Source organism: Parasteatoda tepidariorum, chromosome 5 (genome assembly GCF_043381705.1).
Source record: "Parasteatoda tepidariorum isolate YZ-2023 chromosome 5, CAS_Ptep_4.0, whole genome shotgun sequence".
NCBI lineage: Eukaryota > Metazoa > Arthropoda > Arachnida > Araneae > Theridiidae > Parasteatoda > Parasteatoda tepidariorum.
In genome coordinates, this window is record NC_092208.1 from 92,415,560 (window position 1) to 92,440,981 (window position 25,422).

Genomic DNA, 25,422 nt, shown 5'->3' on the forward strand with positions numbered 1-25,422 from the left:
AAAAAAATATTCATACTGATCCGCCCATTGGTCTTGTTCATTCGTCAAATAAACTGTTCGTTCGCAGAAAAGGATTTTTCTGATCTATTTATTTATTTCATTTTTGATCGCTGAATTTATTTTTGTTGTTTCATTACTATCAAAATGGTGTCATCAGAAAATACCGTGGTTCTTGGACAACCACAACTTAAAAAACAGGATCTTTCAAAATTGGTGAGCTCTTCATAATAAAATATTTTCTGAAATTCGAAATCCGTGTACTTCATGAATAATGCCATCAAATCCGTCTGTTTCTGGATGAATTAAGCCACGCGTTATATATTCAGGTTGAGTGGAATCTTTCTTGTCAGTTAAGCCGGTTTTAATAAAAAGTTAGAGTTACCATCATTAATTCTTTGGTCGTAGGATAAATTTTATCGCATTAGTTGTTATATTGATGTCTTTCTCATTAATAAATATCATCAAGCATTATGAATAGCTAAGTTATTACATCATCCCATTTCTATGTTATTTTAGGTTAAGGTACTTAGTGGAAGTACATGAAAGATCAGTTTTATATTTTTAATTAGAAATGTGGTTAGTTAGTTCTGAAATTTTTCTTAACCTACAAACAATGGACGTAAAATTATTCGTATTTCTAAAAGGTTAAAAGTGGGAGGGAAAAAAACATTTTCTTTTTCAGCAAACAATATGATAAATAAGTGATGTTTGGTATTAATGTTGCTGTGACTTTTTTTCTTAAAGAAAGAGAGCGTAAAATTTCCTTTTTTCTTGCAGTTTTTTTAATTTATCTAAGTACTTTATTTTTTTCTTAACTGCATTTGCTTTATAATGCACAAATTTATGTAACTTTCTTATTGTAATGTTATTCCTTTTATAAGTGAAATTAGTTACATAATTAAATACTAAATTTGAAAAAGAAGCATTAATAAAAAATTATAAACATCTGGTATGGAATATTTTGTTACATATGAATTTACATTGCAATGAAGATATATTTACAAAAATTCCAGTTACGTTTTTTAAAAAAAAAATTGTAAATTAATATAAAATCTCTAAAATGGCCTTTTTTATCCTTGGGGGATATGTCCATGTCTTGATCTTCAGTCGTCAAGGTGACAAATAGATTTTAAACTTGCAAAAAAAATGAATTATGTCTTTTGAGTTGGTTCCTTTCTGTGACGTTATTTTTTCTCTCTTTTTTTTCTAGTTTTTTGCGGGTCACTGCCCGCAAGTTGTCAACGCTTGGCTATTATTCTGCCATAAATCACAATACAGAAATCTTCCTAGGGCAACTATAATCCCCACAGCACTAAACAGATCTTATGCTTGAAATATATGTTTTTTTTTTGTTTTTTTTTTAAGAAAGGTTTGCCAAGGGGAGAAACTAGGAGTTATATCTTTTGAGTAGGTCCCTGTGGCTTTTTTTTTTAGTTTCACCTTTTTTCTAAAATCATCAGATGTACCACATTCTTCTGCTTTATAAGTGAATCCAACTTTTCCAATACACACTTATTAGATATGTATTTCAAACTTTATATTTTAAACTTTTGTTTTTGTATAGGAAAAAAAGATATTCTCAAAAATGTTCTTGTTAAAAAAGTATTATACAACATCAAAATGACTATTTGTAAGTTCAGAGGTGCTCTGGAAAAAATCTGGATTTTTTGCCAATTGCGATCCGGAAGTCTCCCGAAATCCAAGGTCCAGAAGTTTTAAGAAATCATCAATTATATTTATTTATAAAAGTTCTTTTATATTTTATTTAGAAATATTGGAACTAGAATTTATACTTGGCATATTTTTCATTCGTAAATATTTTTTCTGGTAGAATAATAAATGTGATTAGAGATAAAGGTAAACTTATGTATACATTCATTTAAAATATGCTGCATATAATTTATTTATAATTTCATATTTGGAAAATATCAATGACTTAAATTTATAAAGACATTAATTTTTTGAAATGCGTCGTTAAGGATTTTTCTCAAATTTTTCAGGATTTTTGAGTTGGGCTCGCAATTAGTCTGTATGTTGAGTTGAGTAAAACATACATTAAGTCTAATTAAAAATTCAATTTTATCTTTTTATTTTTACGATATATTAGTGCAGAATTTTCTTATATGTGGACGTTAATAAACAATATTTTTTATGGCTGAGATTCAGTTTGGTTATAATCAATTTATATAAAAACCTTAGAGAGCTAAATATTTTTCATGAACCCCATTCTATGAAAAACAGTTTAGTTACCTGTAGTTTAAGTTATTTCACATTAACTGTCAACTATTTTTTCTAACAATTTGCTCATTATATGTTCATTTTTTAGGATGTTTCACAGTTGACTCCATTAACAGAAGAAGTTATTAGTCGTCAAGCCACAATCAATATAGGTATCACCATTTAATTATTTTTAATAAATTTTTACACCTGCATTTTTAGAGAGATTTTGATATTTTTGCAGTCCATTTAATCTATCAATAATAAGTATGGAAATAAGACTACAAATTTGCAGGGTTCGAAGTTATCCTGTTTTTTTTTTTTCCCTTTCTGAATTGTATACTATGTGTTTTTTTATCCTCCCATTATCTAAGAATACAGATGACAAACTGTTAAAACTTACTATTTTAAACAATTTATTCAGAAATATAAAATTGTGTATTTATTTTTTTCCTCGATAAAATTTGCTTTTAATACATTTAAGCAGTGTTTTCATTACAAAAAAAAATGGGAGAGAATTTCTCACCCTTTCTCAAAAACAGGGTGAGATTTCAAAAAGTTAAGTGAGATTTCTAAAAATTAAAAAAACCCGAATAGACTTTTAAAAAAAATATTTGTTTAATTATAATAAATTTTGAACATTGAATATTTTTGCTGCATTATCATATGGAAAATGTTCTGTATCTACTTCTTCATTAGCTATTCTCATTTGGTTTGCTCAAATGCTTACCAATCGATCTGTTACGATAGTTTGTTTTAATTCCGTTTGGGGGCTAAATAACCTTGCAACAGATGCTGAATTATTCGGAATCTAATTAAATTTGTAGCATTGTGCACACACTTTCCTGTCCTCTACATATGCCAGCATAGGTTCTTCACTTATTTCTGTTATGGAATAGTGAAGTTCGTTGAAGTTATTTCCATGTTCATACTCTTTGTCAGGTCTTCCAGATTAGTTTTCACAGACTAAAACTTTTACAAATTGCTGTAAATTGTCGATGAGGGAGTTTGGTAATTCATTAACAGCGAAAACTAGAGATAACTTTAAACAACTTATTATAAAGAACTCATTTTTTTACAACACTTGTCGTAGCTGTTTTCATGTCTTTTTCAAAATGGCGGAAGGCTAAATTTTTTCCAAAATTCGAGAGATTCGTGCATTTTGAAATTGATAAATTCAGTGCGCAAACTTCTCGCGTTAATCATTTTTTAATGTGAGAAAAGAAAAAAAATATGCGAGATTCTCGCGCTGTAGTGAAAACACTGATTTAAGTAAATAAAATCTTTTTTTTTTAGTTTGCTATTCACCTTTTTTGAAGTAATTTGATCTGGTCTATTTACTATTATAATAAATATCCTAGCAAATATAACTGCAAACTGTTAGAACTTACTTTTCTAAACAAGATTTATTAAAACGGTTTAATTTTTTAGAACTCTATATTAATTCATACTACACAGATAAGTTTGTTAATAAGCTGAAAATAAAAATTCAAAGCAAAAGCTGAAAATAGAAATCCAAAAATGTTATTTGCAAAAATACTTTTTAAATAATTGAAAAAATACTTGAAATTTTAAAGTGAATGAGGGAAACATTTATCCGCAGAATGTTATCACCATTTTAATAAAAATATCGATGAAGGATTTTATTTGTTTATTTATATAGTGTCAATATGAATCTCAATGTGAGAAATTTTTTAAATCATGTTAATATGAATCTCGACATTTATTTTTAAAATCCATGAATATACGAATCATAATAATAATGACTTTTAAGTTGTGTGAATACAAAATGCAATATATGATATAAAATTGTGAAAATAAGAAACATTATGCACAATCTTAAATTGCATTTGCACTGGTAGGAAAAGCATAAAAACTAATCTTATTTTTTTCTTTTCTAATAATAGTAAAAAAAATTCTGTGATGGTGACAAATTTTCCGCGAACAGCGTTTGGGTATATTATACAGGTCTGCTGGTCTGAAATCTTTTATAGAATTGAACATTGAGGATCTTGCTTTCTCACTGAAAAAAAAAATTTATTTTTTTTTTGCTTGATACTTTGATATAAATTGAATATTGATCTATTCTTGCAAATATTTTAGGTACAATTGGACATGTAGCTCATGGAAAATCAACTGTTGTTAAGGCTATATCTGGTGTGCAGGTAAATCAAATAATTGTTTTATCTTTCTCTTTATATTCACTTTTGATATATATAAAATAAGAATAAATTAATGTATTCAGAGATGATTGTGCTTCGGAAAAAAGTTTGGGATTTTTTGCTAACTGCGATCCGGAAGTTTCCTGAAATCCAAGGTCCAGAAATTCATTAATCACATTTATAAATAAAAATTCTTGTATATTTTATTTAAAAATATTATAACTAGAATTTATACTTTGTAAATATTTTTTCCAGTAGAATGATAAATGTGATTAGGGATAAAAGTGAACTTATGCATAATTATTCATTTGAATTATGCTGCATGTTATTTATTTAAAATTTCATGTTTTGAAAATATCATTGATTTAAATTTATAAAGACATAAATTTTTTGAAATGCATCATTAATGATTTTACTCAAGAAATTTTCCGGATTTTTGAGTTATTCTCACAATCACCCCTGTATATTAAGTTGTTGTGCTTTTTAATTTTGTAGTAAAATATGCCCTTATCACTTATTAAAATTATTTATAGCATTTAAACTATGTCCATAGTAGTAATTAAATTTCTCTGTTCTTTTGCTTTAGAGTTATTAAGTTAAAAACAATTTAAGATAATTATTCAATAGTTTTTATCTTCAAAATTATACTACAGTTGGTTTGTGGAATGACAGTTCAATAGTATTCAATTAGTGTTATAGTTTATTTGAAAGTAATTTGTTAATTAGGCGATAATACTGTTTTTATTTTATTTTAAATTTAAGTTCTTTATTGCTATTGAGGGGGAGGAACCCTCTCATATTAAGTTGAAGACAACTATGACAACAATAAACTTAAACATTTATTTAACAACTGAACATAACAAGCTAAAAACAGAAACATAAAAATTAAGTAAGACTGTGTGGGATAGAGACTGAGTAAAGTTCGAAGCTTCTTAAATACTGGGGCAGTTCCAAGGTTGCCGATCGTGTGTTTGTAATCCCGTTGATTCTTTTGGCGCCTACGCACCATGCCTGGCGCCACACTATAAAGAGTTGCTAATGAAAATTATCATAACTAAATTATATTGAAATTTAAATCATGGATTGCACAAAATAGACAGGGTTCCCACGGTCCTTAAAAGTCCGTAAAAAACTGCTTAATTATTTTGGACAATAAGGACCCTTAAAAGTACTCATTTTTTCAGCATTACTGATAGGAACAATTTTTCAGTTCCATTTTATAAAATAAAAAGTTGTTCATTTATCTTCTAGAATTTGACCATACATTGAGGGTAGAGAATTTTAGAGAGATAAGAAGGGATATGTTTTAGGGGACTACAGGCAAGAGGAAGAAAACATGTCTTTTCATTAATATATTCTGCCTTTTGCCTAGAATGATACTCTATGAGGAGAGCAAAGCATTCTAAAAGAAAATAATTGAGTGTGGATATTGCACATGGAAGACATAATGCTTTTTTTTGGTGGGGGAGGGGGTGGACAGTCTCAGGTACCGAAGTAGAAGACCCACACTGACCTTCAAAATCGACAGAATTAAAAAAAATCCAGTTCTACTGGTAACATGTTTGCTTATAAGAATAAAGTAAAACTCTAAGAAAAGTATCAGGAAATTTTTTTAAACTAGAATCCTTAACAAAAATTTTTTCATAACTAGTCATATGTAGTGTGTTTTCATTATACCAAAGTGAGCATTCGACACTTATACTTCCCATTTTATCAGCCGCCATCTTAATCAATGCATTTAATACAAAATTATGTAATATTCATTTATTGGTAAAACTTGGAGCCAAACCTTTATTGGTAAAAAATTCTGATAATAAAACGCATGATTATTTATATGAAAAAACATTTGAGAAGAAATAAGTCAAATAACTTTTTTTTTATGGCTTCATACCAGGGTTTGTTGATTTAAATCAGCTTGATTTAAATAGTGAAATTATCGATGATTTAAATCGTTAAATTATTGATATATAGTTAGTATCAATAATTTAAATCAAAGGATTTTTTTCAAAAAATCATTGATTTAAATCAATTGATTTTATATATTGATTTAAAAAGTTTAAAAACAGTGTTTTAAATTAGTTAATCTTTTATTATTTCTTTTCTTAGTATAAAATTTATTTTAAGTAAATTGCTGCATTAGTTTTAAAATTTATTATTGTTGCATTAATTAGTTTTAGCTAACGAAATTACTTTCTTTCTTGGTATGTGTTAAATTCCAACACATTTGAAATTACATTTTTAAGAATCTTTTGATTCTTGAGATTAAAAGTACAGATTAAAGTAAACATTTAAGTATTTTTTCTCATAGTATGCTTACAGTATCTTTGAAATTATCAGAATTTCTATAAAGAAATTTTGTGAAAAAAAAATTTCAATCAGCACATAGATTTCTTTAAATTTTTTTTTAGCTTAACTTATCTATTTTGATATAGGATTAAAAATGAATCTTTTGATATAAAATATATAGATTAAATATTGATTTATTTTTGGATGAATGACTACGTTTATAAACACAATCTGTTACATTTATTTTGTCATTTTAAAAATCAAGAGAAAAAAAAAGAAATCGCAATTTTAAATTAAAATTATTGTTTGGTAATTGAAACTTTGTTTTAATAGTTAAAGTATTCTTTTAATTCTCTATTTCATCTAGTCTTTAAATTTCAATCATGCATTTGTTTAAAAATGGTTGCTATGCATTCAAAGCTATGTATTATAACGAAAAATTGTTTTAGGTATTTAGAGCTTCTAAAGTATTCTTATAATACAGTTTTAATATTAATTTAATTTTGATTAAACATTTATAAAGTTTTTCTAGTCATAATTCATAGTTCTTAACAGTGTATTTGAATAAAAATGTTAAAAAATCCGATTTAAATCAAAAAAATCTGATTTTTTTTTTTTTTAAAATCACGAACCCTGCTTTATACTTTTATATGAACAAACATTTAACAAGAATTGTGTCAAATAACTTCTTTTTTTATGGTTTCATACTTTTGCTTCCATGTTAAGAGATCGTATAACATTTTTTTTGGGGGGGGGAGTATCAGTTTTGACAGTTAGTGATTCAAAACATTCTCTCTTGCTTCAGTTTTATTGATTCTTTCCCTGTTAATTACATTATTTGCAGAGTGTTCTATGGAGTATTTGTGGACCCTGTACAGAGGCTAATCAAAATAATTGAAATGCTTCGATATTAACTCTAAACAATTTTTCTTTTAGCAACAATTATTTTGGAAAATTTTACATGGCAAAACTGTTAGTGCTCTTTCAAAGATCTTGTTTGAAACTTTTATAAATAGCATTTTAGTTAACCATGCAAAGTTTGGATGGACCGAAATTAGTGTTGCAAGTTAATCTTTAATACCAGCATTTGTGAAATAATTTTATAGGATTGTAATGTTTATCTAAAAATGCTATTTTAATTATAGTGGTTATTGAAAAAGGAAATCAGCCTTTAACTTCCTATGCTCATTTTCATCTATGCAAATTTTGCGTGGTTAAAAATGAGATTATTTCTAAAAACTTCAAACATCACCTTACAATTGTGCCAACACTTTTGCAATGTGAAATCTTTCTAAACATTTGTTGCTAAACGAAATATTGTTTGCATAATTAATATGAAAGGGTTTATTCTAATCAATCCCTGTTTAAGTTGTTGTATTCTTTATTAATGAGAAAAGTATTCTATGATTCTAAAAATAAATCAGTGGTATTTTTCTTCTTCTCCAGACTGTTAGATTCAAGAATGAACTAGAAAGAAATATTACTATTAAACTGGGCTATGCAAATGCAAAAGTAAGACACTTCATTTATAAACTTTATTTCCTGCATGTTATTCCATTTTGAATCTGCTTTACTTTTTTGTAGATTTATAAGTGTGACCAAGAAAGCTGTCCTAGACCAGCCTGCTACAAGTCTGCTCGAAGTAGTAAGGAAGATGATTTTCCTTGTGATAGACTTGGATGCCCAGGAAGATTTAGGCTTTTGAGGCAAATAACTTACATTATTTTATCGTACTTCTTTTCTCATATATTAATTCCAAATATTAACAAATTTTTTTTAAAAATTAGCAAAAATATGTTTTTAGTTTCGAATTGTAAGTTAATATTCTAGTTCAATCTGTCTTAGAGTATTGATTTGTATCCATTTCAAATTTAGTTCATGGCAAAAAGTTCTGTGTTTGTTGTGAGATGTAATATTTGTCGAATTAATATAAATAAATTGAGGAAAAAATGTCAGAGAGTTAGTTAATTTTTGTTGAGACAAGTTCTTTTATATTCAAGATTTATACTGACCCGTAATGGGTATTTCAATTTATTTTTGCTTGTTAATGTGGGATTGATGTTTCAAATACTTTTTTTTTTTAAATATGTATATATATAAAGTGTTTTTTTATTTCAACTTGATTTGGTAGAATGGCCATTATATTAATGTTATATTGCGTGAGCGTAAGTTTCATATTTTATTTTCTGAATAACAGCGAAAGTTAACTTTTAAGATGTGTGAAAAATTTTAATATTTGTTGTAATAACTTGTTATAATCTTGTAACACTATATCTGTTTAAATTTTAGTAAAATATTTAAATATTTATTTTCGTAATCAACAACCCAGTTATAAAAAGTTCAGTTATCTTTCATGTATTTCTTGTTGAAAGCAGGGCCGTAACTACGCCGGGGCAGGCGGGGCCCCGACTGTCAAGGGGGCCCCATATGAAGAGACCACATAATGTCTTTTCAAAATACAGTACTCTAATTATATATATATAGGAAAGAATATATATATATATATAAGAAATATATATACATATATGAAAAAAGAAATATATATATAATTATATATATGTAGGAAAGAAATTGTGTTAAGATAGAGTTGCTGAAAATCTTCGTTTTTGTAATTACGTACCTACTATAACAAAGGAAAGGGTAAAAAACGGTAAAACACCTTTTCGCGAATTATTTCCCTTTCTCGAAAGAACAAACACGCTTTGCCGAGAAGAGGAAAGGCCGCAGCTGCATGTAGTTGATTGTTAACACTTTCTGTATATTGCACTTCTGGTTTACTTGTTTCCTCTACTATCTAGCGTCAGACCCAGTGGCGTGCCAAGTGCCAACCACGGGAGGTAGAGGGCCCCTCTAAAATTTAAGTGATGGGGCAAACGATGCGTTTTGCCCCTCCTGAAATTTAGACACTCACAAAAATAAAGTAAAATCGGTAATTTAAAGTTTTTTTTTTCAATTTTGAAGCTATTTTTGAAATAAGAAAACTTTATATTCCACTAACAGTTATGTGCTTTGCTCTTCTGATGTTTAGTTATTCGCCAAGACGAAGTTCATTAAAATAGGTAATTTTAGAGAAGAAAAAAAAAAGCTATTCTTTCACAGCTTTGAAGTTATACATCAAGTAGGAAACTTTATTTTGTTATGGGCGATTCATATGTTTTTTGACTTTTGGAAAAGTAAAGCGAAAGTGGAAAAAATATTTTATTTCCAATTTTCACTCTATTTTCTTCCGAAATAGTAATGAAGGGGCAAACATAGTATTTCGCCCCTTTTGAAATTTCAAAGTGCTAAAAAATAATAGAAATTGGTAACTAAAAAAAATTTCATCTTTGAATCTATTTTCCAAATAGAAAACTTTATTTTCTTCTGAAATAAAAGTGAAGGGGGGGGGATTTTCTTCTCATCTTCTGAAATTTAGACATTAATAGAATAAAATCAAGTAAAGTAGGAAATTTTAGAAGAAAAAAATTGTTTTGTTTCTTAACTTCGACAATATTTTCCAAATAGAAAACTTCATTTTTCTCCTAAATTATAATAAGAGGATAGGAAACTTTATTTTCTTCTGATATAAAGTAAGGGGGGCTAAAATGTGTTTTGTATCGTCTGAAATTTAGACATTTGAAATAATAAAGTCTAGTATCTATTTTCTAAAAAGAAAATTTTATTTTCCGCTTAAATTAAAGTGAGGGGACGAAGAATATACTTCACCCCTTCTGAAATTTAGACATTCGCAGGAATAAAGTCAAGTAAAATTTATATTTAACTCTTATTTTCGACTTTAAAGCTATTTTCCAAATCGAAAACTTTATTTTCCACTGAAATTTAATTGAGATGGAAGATAATGTGCGCCACCCGTGCCATAATGTGCGTGAAAATTTGACATTCGCTACAATAAAGTAAAATAGAATCGAGAATTTTAGAAAAAGAAACTACTTTTTTTCCAATTCACTAGCTATTTTCCAAATTGAAGGTGATATTCCCCTCCCCCCCAACAAGAAAAATACTTCGGTTTTGTTTCAATTTTTTTCTACATATTACGACTTTTAATTTATTAAAAAAATTTAAAACTAAAACACGAAAAGAGAAGAGGAGCACATCATAAAAAACATAACAAGCGTTTAGAAAACTAAAATAAGTACCACTGTTTTGCATCTTGAAAAATGCATCCTACACTGAGACTAATAGATATATTTTAAAGCATTTTTTGACTGTGGGTGGTATGAAGGTGTTAAAACCTTCATACCACCCACAGAGTTGCCCCACAGTAATCTGACTCCTCAAAAAATAGCCATCTCCTTTCACACCATGGGAAAATGACCTTTTGCTTCTTTAAATTGCCTTAAACATTTTTATGACCCTGGGCTCTTTTGTGCTTTTATAAAATGTCATATATTTGCAGTATTTCCTAGATGTTCTAAGAAAAAAGATGTAAGATTTTAAGGGATCCAAGGGGGTGACTCTTGTTGACATTAACTTAGGTCATTTTGCCAAGAGATTTTTTCTGAGATAAACAAAAAACGTTCCAGTTAAATTCCAGTTTTTTGCTCATGTAATTGCGTCATTTAAATTAACCATTTTTAATTCAGATATAAATTTTCTGTTAGCCTTTACTTTATTCAATTTTTGAAATTAAAATTTAACTTTAATTAAGAGTTATTGAAATTACTTGCAACTTCCTTTTTTTCAAACATAAATCGTGATATCAATAATTCCCATTCTTAATAAAAATTTTCTTTGGAAAACAAGAAAACCAAATGTAAATTTATTTATAAGGAGGTAAGTAAATGTTTGCATTAACTCATTTAATACATTTAAATTTTATATTTATATACTGTTAGAATTCTTTTATAAGAATGGTAACATAAAAATTGCTTTTTTTTATGTTCGTATATAAAATTTAATTTGTATAGTACTTTAATTGATAATTTTACTGTTTATTGTGTGCATGGATTTTGTTCTTATTTTATATTTTTCAAATTATTAAGACCTTTAAATTTTTTAAATTGGAACTTCGAATTTTTAGGGTTTTTAACAACTTTGTTTTCATTAAAAAGTGAAATGCAATCTTTATTTTATATAAAAAAAATCATATTTAATTTAATAAAAGAACGCATTTAATTTAATAAAAAAGCTATGAACATCAGCTTAGAAATCCGTAGCAATTAAAATTCATTTCCATGACAAACCATTAAAAAGAATTTTTTTCTTAATTAGCAAATATGCTTTGACTGACTTTTTCTCATTTTTCTTTCATTAAAAAAACTATTACTCTTTGTCATAATTTTGTCACGTATGATTACATGGCGTCATGAATACATAGGCCAAATATTCAAGAACGATTTTCTATTGACCTGTCCATATTGGAGTAAGGCAACTTTGTTTTTGTTAATCAATGTACATAGAGAGAAAAATTCTGAATATTTTTTCTATTAGGACTTTTTAAAATGTGGGTACATGTGCTTCAGTTTCCATAACGCGATCAAAAACTTTTAGATTTGAAACTAAAAAATAATTTCCATTTTTATAATGGTTTTGTCTTGAAATATGACTTCCTAACGATATAATAACCGGATTCAACAGGTTTATAAAATTGATATTTTTTGATTAGCATTATGTTTGGAAATGGTTTTGTCTGGAAATATGACTTCCTAACGATATAGTAACCGGATTCAACAGGTTTATAAAATTGATATTTTTTTATTAGCATTATATTTAGAGGAAAAGGAAGCTACTGTGGACATGGAAGACAGGAGTAGACAACATGAATAACTATTTTCCCCCTAGTCATATTTCCTCGGTGAGATGTCGTAAATTGGTAACATTTACGTACAGTGAACCAAAAAAGTACCACCCTGAATAACTTTTGATTTAATGATCGGATCTTCACGTTCTAGGACTCCATCTTAATAATTCGAGGGCGTGACATCAAATATGCAAATTAATTAGTGCACGATATTTTATTTAAAGTTACGCAATCAGACACAAAAACATGCTTCCTCTGAATAAACGTAACTTTTGTTCAACAGATTCGATTTTCTAACCCCCGTAATATAGGAGGAAGCTGTAATCTGGGGAATATGGTCCCAATAGTTGGGTCGGGTGAGCTGTCCAAAGTTTGGACCCCCAAATGTTAATTTTATTTTTTTGTATTTCACTACAGATCGAGAGCTTTTTAAGGGAATTAAAAAAAATTTGCACACGATTATAAAATTCTGTTATCTAAAGATAATTCCATGCAAAAAATAATTTTTAGTAAATACTTATTATTTTTTATTTAATAATAGTCTGATGTTGATCATTTATATCGCACTAGTGCTGCACAATAGACTATTGGCGACGGTCTGGGAAACATCCCTTGAGGTTTGATCCTTTGTAGAGGGGATGGCACCCCCACTTCGGTAGCCCGGTGACCTGCATCCGAAGTCGAGTCAGTTTAACGAGGATCAATACCGCACACCCTGGGTCCCAACGCAGACTGACCCAAATGGTCACCAACTCGCACACTGAATGCAGCCAGTGATGCTTGACTTCTGTGATCTGCTAGGAACCGTATCTTAACGATCCCTTTGGGACAATAATAGTCTGAAAACTTTTGAATCGTAAGTCATATAGCGTAAGTCAATGCGAATTTGAGCGAAATTGGTTGAATAGTGCATTAGTTGCTGAGAAATCGAGTTTTATAAGTACGACTTTTTTAAAATTTAATTTCTCAGGATTAATCTATTTCGCTGAAATTTAGCATTTTGTCATGTTTAAAATTTACAATGTTTTGTAATCCAATTTATATGCGAACTAATAACTTGTTTTCATAAATATATTCGCTAACATAATACATAAATAGCTAAAATGACGGTTTAGAGATGGAATACTGAAAGTTTTTGAAAGGGCCCCCGCCAAAAATGTTTGCCCCAGGGTCCCGATGGGTGAAGTTACGGCACTGGTTGAAAGAATGTATTTTAAACTTAAGATGCTAAATAGTTAGGGTTAGCTATTAGTTATTGTCTGATTGTTTGAAAATTTTCTTGTTAATATTTTTACTTTCTTCCAAAAATAATGCCTGTGAATGTTTTTTTTTAATTATTATTATTATCATATGTTAAAAATTACAAAACTGATTTGTTACGCATCTGTGCCAATTTTTTTTCTTTATTTTTTAGATTGCTTTTTTATTAGCAACCACTTTTGGTGAAATTTTATTGCAAATTTCATACCATGTCAGAGTCAAGTATTACAAACCTATCAAATTAAAATTTTACCTACATTGCATAAATTTTTTTTACTAACTTGGTGTTAGTTTTTTAAATGAAAAATACCACAATTCTATATCAAATCCGTTTTGCTTGCTAGGCAATAGTTTTATTACGCATCTGCACCTATTATTTGTAATATTGCATCAGGGGAAAAAAAGAAGAAAAAAAAAAGAAATTACACAAAATTCATTTCTAAAACCAAAAATTACTTTCCACAAAAAAGTTTCGTTAAAAAAAACAAAACACAGATAAAACAATTCATTACATCAATTATCTTCTCCTTCCATCTACACAATTTGAAATCTGTTATATAAACATCATCGCATCAAATATCCACCTTCAATAGAATCTCGTCTATGTCATTATTCTTCCATCATTCCATTTAAATCTCCGTGGTGACTAAAACCAAATTTTTTTCAGCTGTCCTCGAACTTGATAAAAAAACAGAGCAGATGCATGACAAAAGTTAACCAAATTTACATCGGAAATCAGTGATTTTAAGGGTCTGGTTTCTCTATCTATGATTAATATGTTAATATGAGTAACATGTTTCTTTATCTATATGTTAGAGAATATTTAAAAGATAGAGTGTGGAAAACATGCTAATAGATAATATTCTGTCAAGCCAAAGTTACATTGAATGCATCACTAATAAATTACATTATCTACATTTATTTTTAACATTAGATATAAATTAAGCTATTTGATTGGACTTGTAGTTTATTGTTCAACTTACCATGATTTATTTATAAATTCATAAATGGTTGAGTGTAAGTTCTTATTATATGAATATATACTTATTATAGGTTTTGAATTTCTTTCAAATAAACGAAAATAATAATTTGATAATGCATTTATTGATAAATAAGCATTTTAAAAATATATTTCAAAATATTTTTTTAGAAAATTCAAATGAATTTTTACTGATTAAAATATGTTAAGAGCTTTCATAGGTATAAATAGATTCAAATTTTTCCGTAACGTGTGAAAAGGAACTACAGGATAAGTTGCTTTTGAATTAGCATAGTATGTAGTGTCCCTAAAAGAAATCTGTTTTTGTCCCTAATAGTTTGAAAAGCAAGAACCAGAATAGAAATCTATAGTTTGCTGCATTTTGCTCAGAAAGCAGGGTCCCCCCCCACAGTTTCAAAATGAGATGGAGTTCTTCAAGCTTCTACAAATGGTGGTTATTTGGGAAATATTCTTTTATAGTTTTTTCAGTTATCTGACAAGCTTTGTTAATCAATTTGAAAAATTAATGAGAATAAAATTAACTGGCTACTTAAGCAGAAAGCAACAAACATGCTTTTCTTAAATTAATGTTTCAAATCATTTTTTGGATATCATTATGCAGCATGTGCTCTTTAGTATGATCCCCTTCCATTATAACAGCCGAGATGCACAAAGTGTTAATTATCAAGTTCTTATTAAAGAAAACATTGCTTTGTTAAAATTGGTCAAATATTTTTTAGTTATGAATTAATATTTACAGTATTTTCTGCGCTCATGATTATAGTGCCTCCCAATATAACATACATTTCTGCCCAGACCAAGATAGTTGTTAAAACGGTTGACAAAACTCTAATGAATTTTTAATTTTATTTTGCTTCTTTGAAGAAAAATAGAAGTTTTCTCTCCTATTCAATGTAATGTTTGACTGTTGTTGTGCATTTTAGACATGTATCTTTTGTTGATTGTCCTGGTCACGATATTCTTATGGCCACCATGCTTAATGGGGCGGCTGTTATGGATGCTGCTTTGCTGTTGATTGCTGGAAATGAATCATGTCCACAGCCTCAGACTTCTGAACATTTAGCGGCAATAGAAATCATGAAATTGAAGCATATTCTAATTCTCCAAAACAAAATAGATTTGGTGAAAGAATCCCAAGCTAAGGAACAGTATCAGCAGATCCTAAAATTTGTTCAAGGTTAGTCTAAAGATAAAACTAGTTCTATATTATTCTCTAACTTTATTTCCTACTTAATTTTGCTACTTATTATGCTGGATTATTATTGCTGTGCTGTTATTAATGCTGTGTTATTATTAATTTTTTATTGAACCTTATAATAAAGAAATTACTAATAGTATTTTATGAGAATGAGCATTATCAGTTATATAATATAAAGTATAAATCAAAATATATTATATCCCTTACGTAGTTTGATGCTTAAAAAAATAATAATTTATTTATGAATAGAACTTAAAATGTTTTAATTTTATTTGTAATGAGTATTTAAAGAAGCAAAGCCTAATTTCTGTTAAGGTTGACAAGAACTGTACCTATGGCATCTTTATGTCAAAATTTATTTTTTAATTCACTGTTATTGCATAAAAAAATGTTAGGAAATTTTTTGATATTATATCAGGGATGATATTTTTCCACTTTTGAGCAGATTTCTGCTTTTCTACTTTTGTCTCTCGAATCTCAATCTTTTTATCAAAAGCTACGATTCTCTAAAAGTTTCACCTTTTTTTAACCGTTGAAATAAATTAATTATATAAAATTCAAACATTAAATCCCATATTTCATGAGATTGGAAAAAAAATAGCACTTGATTTTTCCTCAAACATTTAAAGAAATGCAGTTAGTAATTTTGGAAAGGCCATTTAATAGTGTCTGCTCTTAAATTTTTTGAAATTCATAAAATTAGATCACGAAGGCTCGACTTTTTCGAATAATTTTTACAGCAAAATTTTTAACATAGTTTTAACAAAATGTGAAATGAATATGTTTTGTTGTGGTAGGAACTGTTGCTGAAGGTGCGCCAGTCATTCCAATTTCTGCTCAGCTTAAGTATAATATAGAAGTTATTTGTGAATATATTGTTAAAAAGATACCAGTACCTGTCAGAGATTTCACTTCAGCCCCTAGACTAATAGGTATGAAATTTTATTGATATTCATTGTTTATTGTACATATTTATCAGGGCTTCTTCTGATATTAAGCTACAACTTCTTTTTTAGCTATCTATTCTGTTTGACACAATTTAATAAATATAGATTAATTTTAATTAAATATGGATTGTTTATGTATTTTTTAGTTTAATTTTAAGATGGTTTTGATAATTGCTGTTAAAAATGTTTTTTAATTATTTCCTTTTTTAATTAATGTCACTTAATTATGATTTGTGTTTATGTTTCTCATAATTAATTATTTTTTCCAGCAACTTTGTACTAATGTTTTTTTTTCTCTTTGTTTAATAATGTCTAGTAACTCCTTTAGTCTTATTTTCCCCTTCAGTCGCATTTATAGTTCTGACGATTTATTATTTTGAATCAAGAGTTTTGACATTATTTAAATCATTTGATTTTTTAAAAATAAAAATACTTTATTAATGCTTTCCTAGCGTTGTAATTTTACTTATAAATTTAATTTACATTTTTATTAAATATAAATTTTTTGAATTTTTATTAAAAAGAAATTCTGGAGTTTTTACCTGGAAAAGTCAGGGGGATTCTTTTTGAGTATGAACCCTGTTCAGGCTAAAGTGACCAATGGTTTTGAAAAATGTTATTAACTATCACACAAGTGTGCATTAGAAGCATTTAGAAACTGGGTGATAGCTACAAGATTGAGAGCTTTGCTTCGACAAGATTGATAGCTACAACATAGCTACGAGATCCTTTTAAAAGTACTTTTTACCTGTTCAAAGATTCATTCACCAGCTCGGACTGAAGATTACCTACACCTTTCTTTTCCTAAAAATCTTGCTTTAAAATTTTGCCATTGTAGGTGACTGGAAAATCAGCTCAGAGAGCACTTAGGGGGGATATTTGATGGTGTGGCTGCTTTTGTCTACCAAGTTGAAAAGGCTAAGTTACCTAAACCAACTTGCCAGTCATAAAAAGTGTGACTGATTCTGTGAGAGATGGGCTTCTTAACTCAGTGTGTTTATTTCCATTGCTCAGATAGTTTTATCACTCAGATTGTTTATTTCCATTCCCTTTTCATTCACCTTTTTCCATACAACTATTAAGGAGATCACCCTCCGGCACCCCGTTTTTTTTTCTTTCTTTCTTTAAGCAGACGATCTTTACAACTGATTAAGAGTTGCTTATGTACATTTAACATTATAAAAGATGAAGAGATACATAATGTATCGTACCACTAAGTTGATTTTAAGCAGGGTTCCTACAGACTCCTTATACTCCTTAGAAATTAAAAAGTCTCCAAGTAGTACTTGGAACTACTTAGATTTTCAAATTAGTCCTTAGAAACTCCTTAGATTATTGTGTTGCATAGATGAACTTACTTAGTCCGCTGATGAATTTGCTGTCCAAGCAGGGAAACGAAATGATGTGACTTAGCTGTCAAAATCTAATAGTTTAAGAAAAACAAGTTCTTTATGGTAACTGCTTTTTAATTCTTTTAAAAAAAAATGTCTAGTTATCTTTTACACAAAGTTTTTAAATTTTGAACTCCTTGGATTTCTTCTTCTGATCTCTGTATGAACCCTGATTTTAAGCCAAATATTTAAAAGAAGTTTCAAAAGAAAGCTTTAGTTTTACTGGAGACAGAATGGCTTGATCGATATATGTGTAAAGAAAAAATTACTCCCTAAGAGAAGTTTCCAATTCATTAGTGAGGAATGCTAATTGTTTAGATTCAATTCATTTGAAGGAGAGAAGAGCACCCAATGAACTCAAAAATGAAAGGCATTTTAAAGTATTTGGTGGATGGATTGAGAGTGGTTATCTGATGAAATTCGTGATTAGACTACTAATCAATTCAGAGAATTAATGAAAAATTTTCTACCTTCTCCTTTCTGTCCCTTGAAAGTCTATAGATTGATAAATTTTATTTTAAAGAAATGTTTTCAAAAGTATGGATAGTAGTTTTATGTTATAAACAAATGTTATATTTTCTCTTTTTTAAGCAACTTGTTTCTGTTTTCTAGTGATTCGTTCTTTTGATGTGAACAAACCTGGTTGTGAAGTGGAAGACTTGAAAGGGGGTGTTGCTGGTGGAAGTATTTTAAAAGGAGTACTAAAGGTATTTTTTTTTTTTTAAATAAGTCTGAAGTTTATTCTTAAATAAATTATAAACTTTTAAAATAAATATATTATAGTTCTGTCATGCCGCTTTGTGGATTATCCATGTTTGAATTCAGATTGAATAAATATTACAATCTTGACAAGAAAAATTTTTTTTTTTTTTTTGATTGCATACTGAATGATAGATATGAGATTGTTGTCTCTTTATACAGTAGAACCTCGATCAACCGTTATCGGGGGACTATTCATTACGAACGACAGATACGGTGAATGCAGGTCAACTTACTGGAAAATGTATGAAACTCAATAAATTTACACTAAGTATAAAAATTTTGGTTGAAAAAATTAAGTACTTCCTGCACAAATATTTAAGATTTAAAAAATCTTAAAAGAAGGATCAATAAATAAATCTTTGTTCTTTTTCCAATTAGCCCAAGCAATGAATTTTCGACATTTATTGTTACAGATTGGTGTTAATTTTCTGAATGTTTGTATGAATACAAAAAGTTGATCCTTGCTTTGAGGCCTTCTGCAAGTGTTTGTTCCAATTGATTGTGATAGGTTCGATCTTCACTTCTTCAGCTTCTGTAACCATTTCCTGAACACCACAAGTAACACTTGTATCAAATGAGGCATAAACATCTAACCTGTTGTTTGAGGCATTTTACCCAAATAATTACAAATCCAAATTTTATTCATTATTAGCATTAGAAGATAACTGTTTTTCTTCTCAAAACAAATTAATTTCACCTTTTTTTTTTCTTCGAATGTCAGTAGAATTTCTGAATGAAAGAAACAGAAATCTACTAGCTTCAAAAATGATCTAGGCAGGTATTATTAATATTATAAGAAAAGCATTTGTGATGGACCATTAAAACAAAGACGATACATACAGGAAAATGAAAGAAGAGAGAACGATGGATTGAAATTCTGTGTGTGTGTATCTACTGTAAAGGGAAAGCCATTTTTCTGGAATTTCAATTTTTGATATTAATCAATGATTAGTCCATTTCCCATATTGTAATTTAATTGTTGTAGCATTGTTCCATTATTTTAAAAAGCTGATATTGCCACATTTTGTTTTGATTTATGTATTCAGTAAAATGTGCAGAATATTGATTTCATTTATAAAAAATAATTAACAATGGGTAAACATATAATGTGGCATTTTACAAAATTCCAGGAAAATGTTTACCAAAAATTTTTCAATTAAAAAGCGCTTTAATTTTGCAATATAAATTTTGTTCTATACATACAGTTAGTTATAAAAATTTGTGAATCAAAACATTTTAGTCTTTTTAAATCGTCAAATGTTACTAAGTTCTTCAACTATCATACGAATTTTATTTAGATTAGTTTATATTTCATCATTTGAGAATTTCCTAACTACTGTTTTTCCCCCCTTCATTTTTCAGGTTGGACAAGAAATTGAAGTTCGTCCTGGTATTGTCACAAAAGATGATGAGGGGAAACTGAAATGTAAACCGATTCGATCGAGAATCGTATCCCTATATGCTGAACAAAATGATTTAAAGTATGCTGTACCAGGTGGCTTAATTGGTAAGCTTATTATGTAATTCAGGTTTTACAATGCTTCATACATAGTGTGCAAAAAAAAAAAATAAATAAACTGACCACCCAGAATAACTTTTGATCTAATTATCAACTTCACTTAGAACTCATACTTAATGGGTCGAGGAGATGACCTATAATATGCTAATTAATTAATGTAGATGATGTTTTAAGTTACGCAATCAGACACAAAAAGCGTACTTTCTCTAAATAAACATACCTTTTTTTTAACACTAGAATCGCAAAGCGGGTCAATTTGACCCAAATCAATGTTTAATTTATTACTACATGAAAAGTTTTAATTTAAAAAAAAAAATTCCTTTCATGACTTTTAATAATTTTATGTAAACGACAACTTACCAAATTTTAAAGCTCGTAACATAATTGAATGGGATTGATGTTAACACTTATATTAAAAAAAAAATTTGCCGATACCATTACTTTTAACAATGCGGCTAAATTTGGTGTAGGCAGAATTAACCAAATGGCAAGGAAATATACTATCAAAACTTGCTCATGTAGATGCCTCGCTGCTATCAATGCTTGGTTTTTATACAAATCTGTAACTGGAAAGTCTATTATTAGATGCCAATTTATTCTAGATTTAATTGAAGAATTGCAAGAAAATTTTTTTCTCTCACGACAGAAAAAAATAACCTAAGTGTACCAAGCAACCTCTGAAAACGACGAACAACTACAAGTAAAGCGCAAACGAGTTTGCTGCAGTTCAAATGTAGTAATATAAAATAAAAGGCAAGATAATAAGAAAATAATAGGCAAGATATTTGTTCAAATTGCAAAGCACCCATTTGTGGTAAATGTACAAAACATATTACTAAATTTTGTGCTGAGTGCATACAATAAATTGGATTTAAAAAATGTTAATAAGAGGTTTTTTTTTTAATCTTTAATTTCTCTGAAAAAATTATAGATACATTTATTTAAATGGACAGCTCTGTTTTTTCCATTAAAATATAAAGGTTAAGCTATATTTTGAGCAAGAGATTTCTAAATGGGAAAAACTTTTTTAATAAAACAATTTTTCTTGCATAAAAAAGACATTTTTGGTTATTGATATATTATATGTTATATTAAAAGATATATTTCAGATTTCTTAAATAAATGATTACACATATTTTTATGAGGTTTACTATCTCGAGTCAAAATGACACACTCCGCGGTTCTAGGTATATTCAAAATCCCGCGGGTCTAGTGTTAATGATTCAGATTTCTGACCCTTGAAATTAAGGATTAGCCATAATCTGGGAAATATAGTCTACATAGTTTGTTCAGGAAAGCGGTTCAAAGATTTTCATCTCCTAATGTTACTGTTACTTTTTGCCTATTTTCTTTTATCCAAAGATGTACTTCCATGCAAAAAATAACTTTTAGTAAGTATTGTATGTTTTTTTTATTATTTTATGTAATAATAGTGAAAACAATTTTGAATTATAAGATATACAATTTTTTGCATCATTTTCAAGAATGTAATTTTACGTAACAAAATACAAAACCGGTCCAATAGTTTCTGAGAAATTAAATTTTAAAGATTAAAAAAATTTTTAAATTCATTTTCTCAGGAGCTATTTGACCGATTTCACTCAGATGTGGTATTTTATTATGTAAAATTACATTCTTTAAAATGGTGTAAAAAATTGTATACCATACAATTAAATAAAAATTTACTTAGCGTGGAATTATTTTTGGATTAACAAATCTTATAATTGTATGCAGAAATGTTTCCATTGGCTTAAAAAGTTCTTGAAATATGGTGAAATATGTAAAAAGTAAGATTCCTCCACAGCTCCTGACAAAATTATATGAAGCATAATTTTTTTTGAAGGGGAGGGAAGCATGTTTACTCAAAGAAAGTACGCTTTTGTGTCTAAATTTGCATATTTGAGGTGACCCCCTTGAACCATTAAGATTGAGTTCTAGAACGTGAAGATTCGATCATTAGATCAAAAGTTATTTAGAGTGGTTTGTTTATTTTTTTACGCACTGTTCAATAATTAAGTTTGTTGCTGAAGTGAAAACAATGCAGAGTGATTAAGTTTTCGCATTGGAATAGAACAAATAGCATTCATGTAAACTATAAAAATGTTTGACTTTTCCTCTTTCCACTGATGCATACCATGTTTGGCGATTCATTTGAAATAAATATTGAAATCGGATTCAAGTTTGTTTTCATCTAACACTGTTTCATACATTTGTGTTTGTAAATAGTACTTAACTTTTACGGCAGGAGTTGGAACTAAAATCGACCCTACATTGTCCCGTGCTGACAGAATGGTGGGACAAGTTCTTGGAACACCTGAAGAACTGCCTGGAATATTTACAGACTTGGAAATTTCATATTTCCTTCTCAGAAGGCTGTTGGGAGTTCGTACTGAAGGAGATAAAAAAGGAGCAAAGGTTTTAATTTTATTACTAAATTTGCATTACTATTTTATTAATTTACATCTTAACCTAGATATATATATTGTGTAATGATTTCATAAACTGATTTATCGAGCAAAAAATGCTCAAACTTAATATTTAGAAAGATTTACTTGCTAGTGTTGTTTTTTTTTTTTTTTTTTTTTTTTTTTTTTTTTTTTTTTTGAATGTGAAACGTTAATTGTGAATTTTCAACTATATTCCTGTACCATATTAAAGTGGAATTCCTTGTTTTAGACAAAAATTGAGTTATTTAAACTCTAGAATATATTTTCCCTTAACAATTTACACAATTGTGAAACTCATAAATACCCAAATGAAAATAGCCGCCATGCACTAATGCATTATGTTCACTTTTTCTCATTAAAAGTACTGCTTCTGAGAGCATATTTAACAAACTCAACCTTCACTTTAAATTATCTCAAGTGAACCATTTTACCAGTTATATGTAATTTGTAGTACATTCCTCCTACGCTTCCTCTACAGCTCTAAATGGTAAAGTTGCTAAATTTTAAATTTTAATAATCATACCCACTTTTCACTTGGAAGACCCTTCTGTCCTTTCTCACGTGTCCTTTATCCACTAGATGATTACTGTAACATGTTAATATTAAGGATAAACTTAGAATTAGTGGATAGTGAAAAAATTTGAAGTAATAATAATAAAAGTGGATTTGGTATCTTTTCTGTTTGTAAAGTTAAAATATTGAATAATTTGCAATTATATATATATTTACAATTATTTAAGGCACTGAAGAGGATCCTTAGAATATATTAAGGAAAAATATTCCGGACTATGTTTTGATTACTTGTTTGAGAATAGCAAATGTTTGTTACGTTTTTCATCAAATTTAACCCTTAACTATCTCAAATTTTTACCATAATAACATTGTTCCATGTGAAACTTTGAATGAAGCAGCATCCTGCAGTGGACTGATGGTAAAGACATGGTTTTCATTAAAACACCAAAGTCGAGCATCACTGGCTGCGGTAAGTATGCGAGTGGGTGACCACTTTGATTAGCCACCTGCATAGGAACTGAAGGTGCGCTGTATTGGTCCTCGTTAAACTGTTCTGTTGTAAAGTACTCGACTTTTACCAAAGCAGAGGATAAAATTGTGGTGATGCCATGTTTTCAGATAATCCTCGGGGGTGTTTCTCAGACCATCGTCCATTGCTCATTGCGCAGCTCTAGTGAATAAATACCTACCTACCTTCCATAGGCATGGTCTATATATATATTTTTTATTTAAATTTAACTTGTGCTCTTTTATACTTTCAGGTTCAAAAACTGACTAAAACTGAAATGTTGATGGTTAACATTGGTTCTTTATCCACTGGTGGTAGAGTATTGGCTGTCAAGGCTGATTTAGCAAAGATCAGTTTGACAACGCCAGTCTGCACAGAAGTAGGAGAAAAGATAGCCTTAAGCCGAAGAATAGAGAAACACTGGAGGTTAATTGGATGGGGTGTCATAAAACGGGGAGTGACAATTAAGCCTGTATCATAGAAGATGTGAGATATAATTTTGTACAATACTTTTATTTCAAATAAATGAGTTGCGAGTAAATGTTCAATAGTTCATTTTATTATATTCTATGCCTGTCCTTAAGGTTTCTTTTGTACATCCATAAAGTGTCATGATTTCCATAACATGCTATTTGTGGTGTTAGCTGTATATTCATATCTTTTATTACATGCTAAACAACATGAAAAAGAGCACCACAGTTTTAGTCCTACAATGAAGAATCGTACAGTATGGAAACATGGAAGTGCAGTAGAAAAGGACGCACAAACAATGAAAAAAAGTGAGTTTACTAATAAGGTAGGCAAGGCTCAAAGTTGTCCTTAAATATCCTTAATTATCAAAATTTCAATAAATGGCTTTAAACTTTTGTGATTTTCTAAATTTTGGTTGCAGTTTGCTCAGGAAGACTGAATATTATTTTTCTAAAAAAGAATGAAGAAATTTGGTTATATGCCATGAAACAAAGTATTTAACAAAATGAATACCAAAGTCTTCATAGCACATCAAATACATCAATTCATAATTCCCTCCGGGCAGGAACTGGACTATGCCTGGATGTAATGCCGTGTGACCAAGGGTTCACACGTAGAACACCTGCAATGTACGTAAGTAAAACTTGAATAGTTTCGGAATAATTTCATGCTTTTTTTTCTTTTTTTTTTTTTTACTATAACACTTCAAAACCCTGGAGGGAATTATGAATAACCCTGCATAGTGTTACAGACAATTAGATGGCATGGAAACATTCCATTTGGAGAAATATATAAAGCTCCTATTTCTCTTCCTCCTATTACTATAATCAACTATTTTTGCCAGGAGAATCCTATTTAACTATTTTGTGCCACCTTTTCTTATTAAAAAAGAAAAAAAAAATGTCTGCATAATTTTTTTTAAAAAAAATCTTAGTTTTCCGAAAATAATTTTCTTTCTTTGCTAAGGACAGGAACTACTAAAACAATAACCAATTGGGTAT

General features: G+C 28.7%; 1 protein-coding gene across 1 annotated transcript; it reads left to right on the plus strand.

Moving 5' to 3' along the window:
* The first annotated feature begins 2 nt into the window (after window positions 1-2).
* Window positions 3-24,491, plus strand: LOC107440812 (eukaryotic translation initiation factor 2 subunit gamma). The gene is made up of 11 exons (XM_016053857.3): window positions 3-213; window positions 2,327-2,390; window positions 4,321-4,382; window positions 8,112-8,177; window positions 8,250-8,371; window positions 15,589-15,842; window positions 16,661-16,795; window positions 18,814-18,908; window positions 20,326-20,470; window positions 22,728-22,897; window positions 24,204-24,491. Exons 1-11 carry the CDS (start codon window positions 145-147, stop codon window positions 24,429-24,431), a joined length of 1,410 nt encoding a protein of 469 aa, XP_015909343.1. The 5' UTR covers window positions 3-144; the 3' UTR covers window positions 24,432-24,491.
* Window positions 24,492-25,422: the final 931 nt, after the last annotated feature.

Coding starts and splice junctions, on each gene's coding strand:
- LOC107440812 (XM_016053857.3), top strand. CDS start 145: ATGGTGTCATCAGAAAATACCGTGGTTCTTGGACAACCACAACTTAAA. Junction 15,843..16,660: donor GATCCTAAAATTTGTTCAAG/GTTAGTCTAAAG, acceptor TTGTTGTGGTAG/GAACTGTTGCTGAAGGTGCG. Junction 20,471..22,727: donor TGTACCAGGTGGCTTAATTG/GTAAGCTTATTA, acceptor CTTTTACGGCAG/GAGTTGGAACTAAAATCGAC.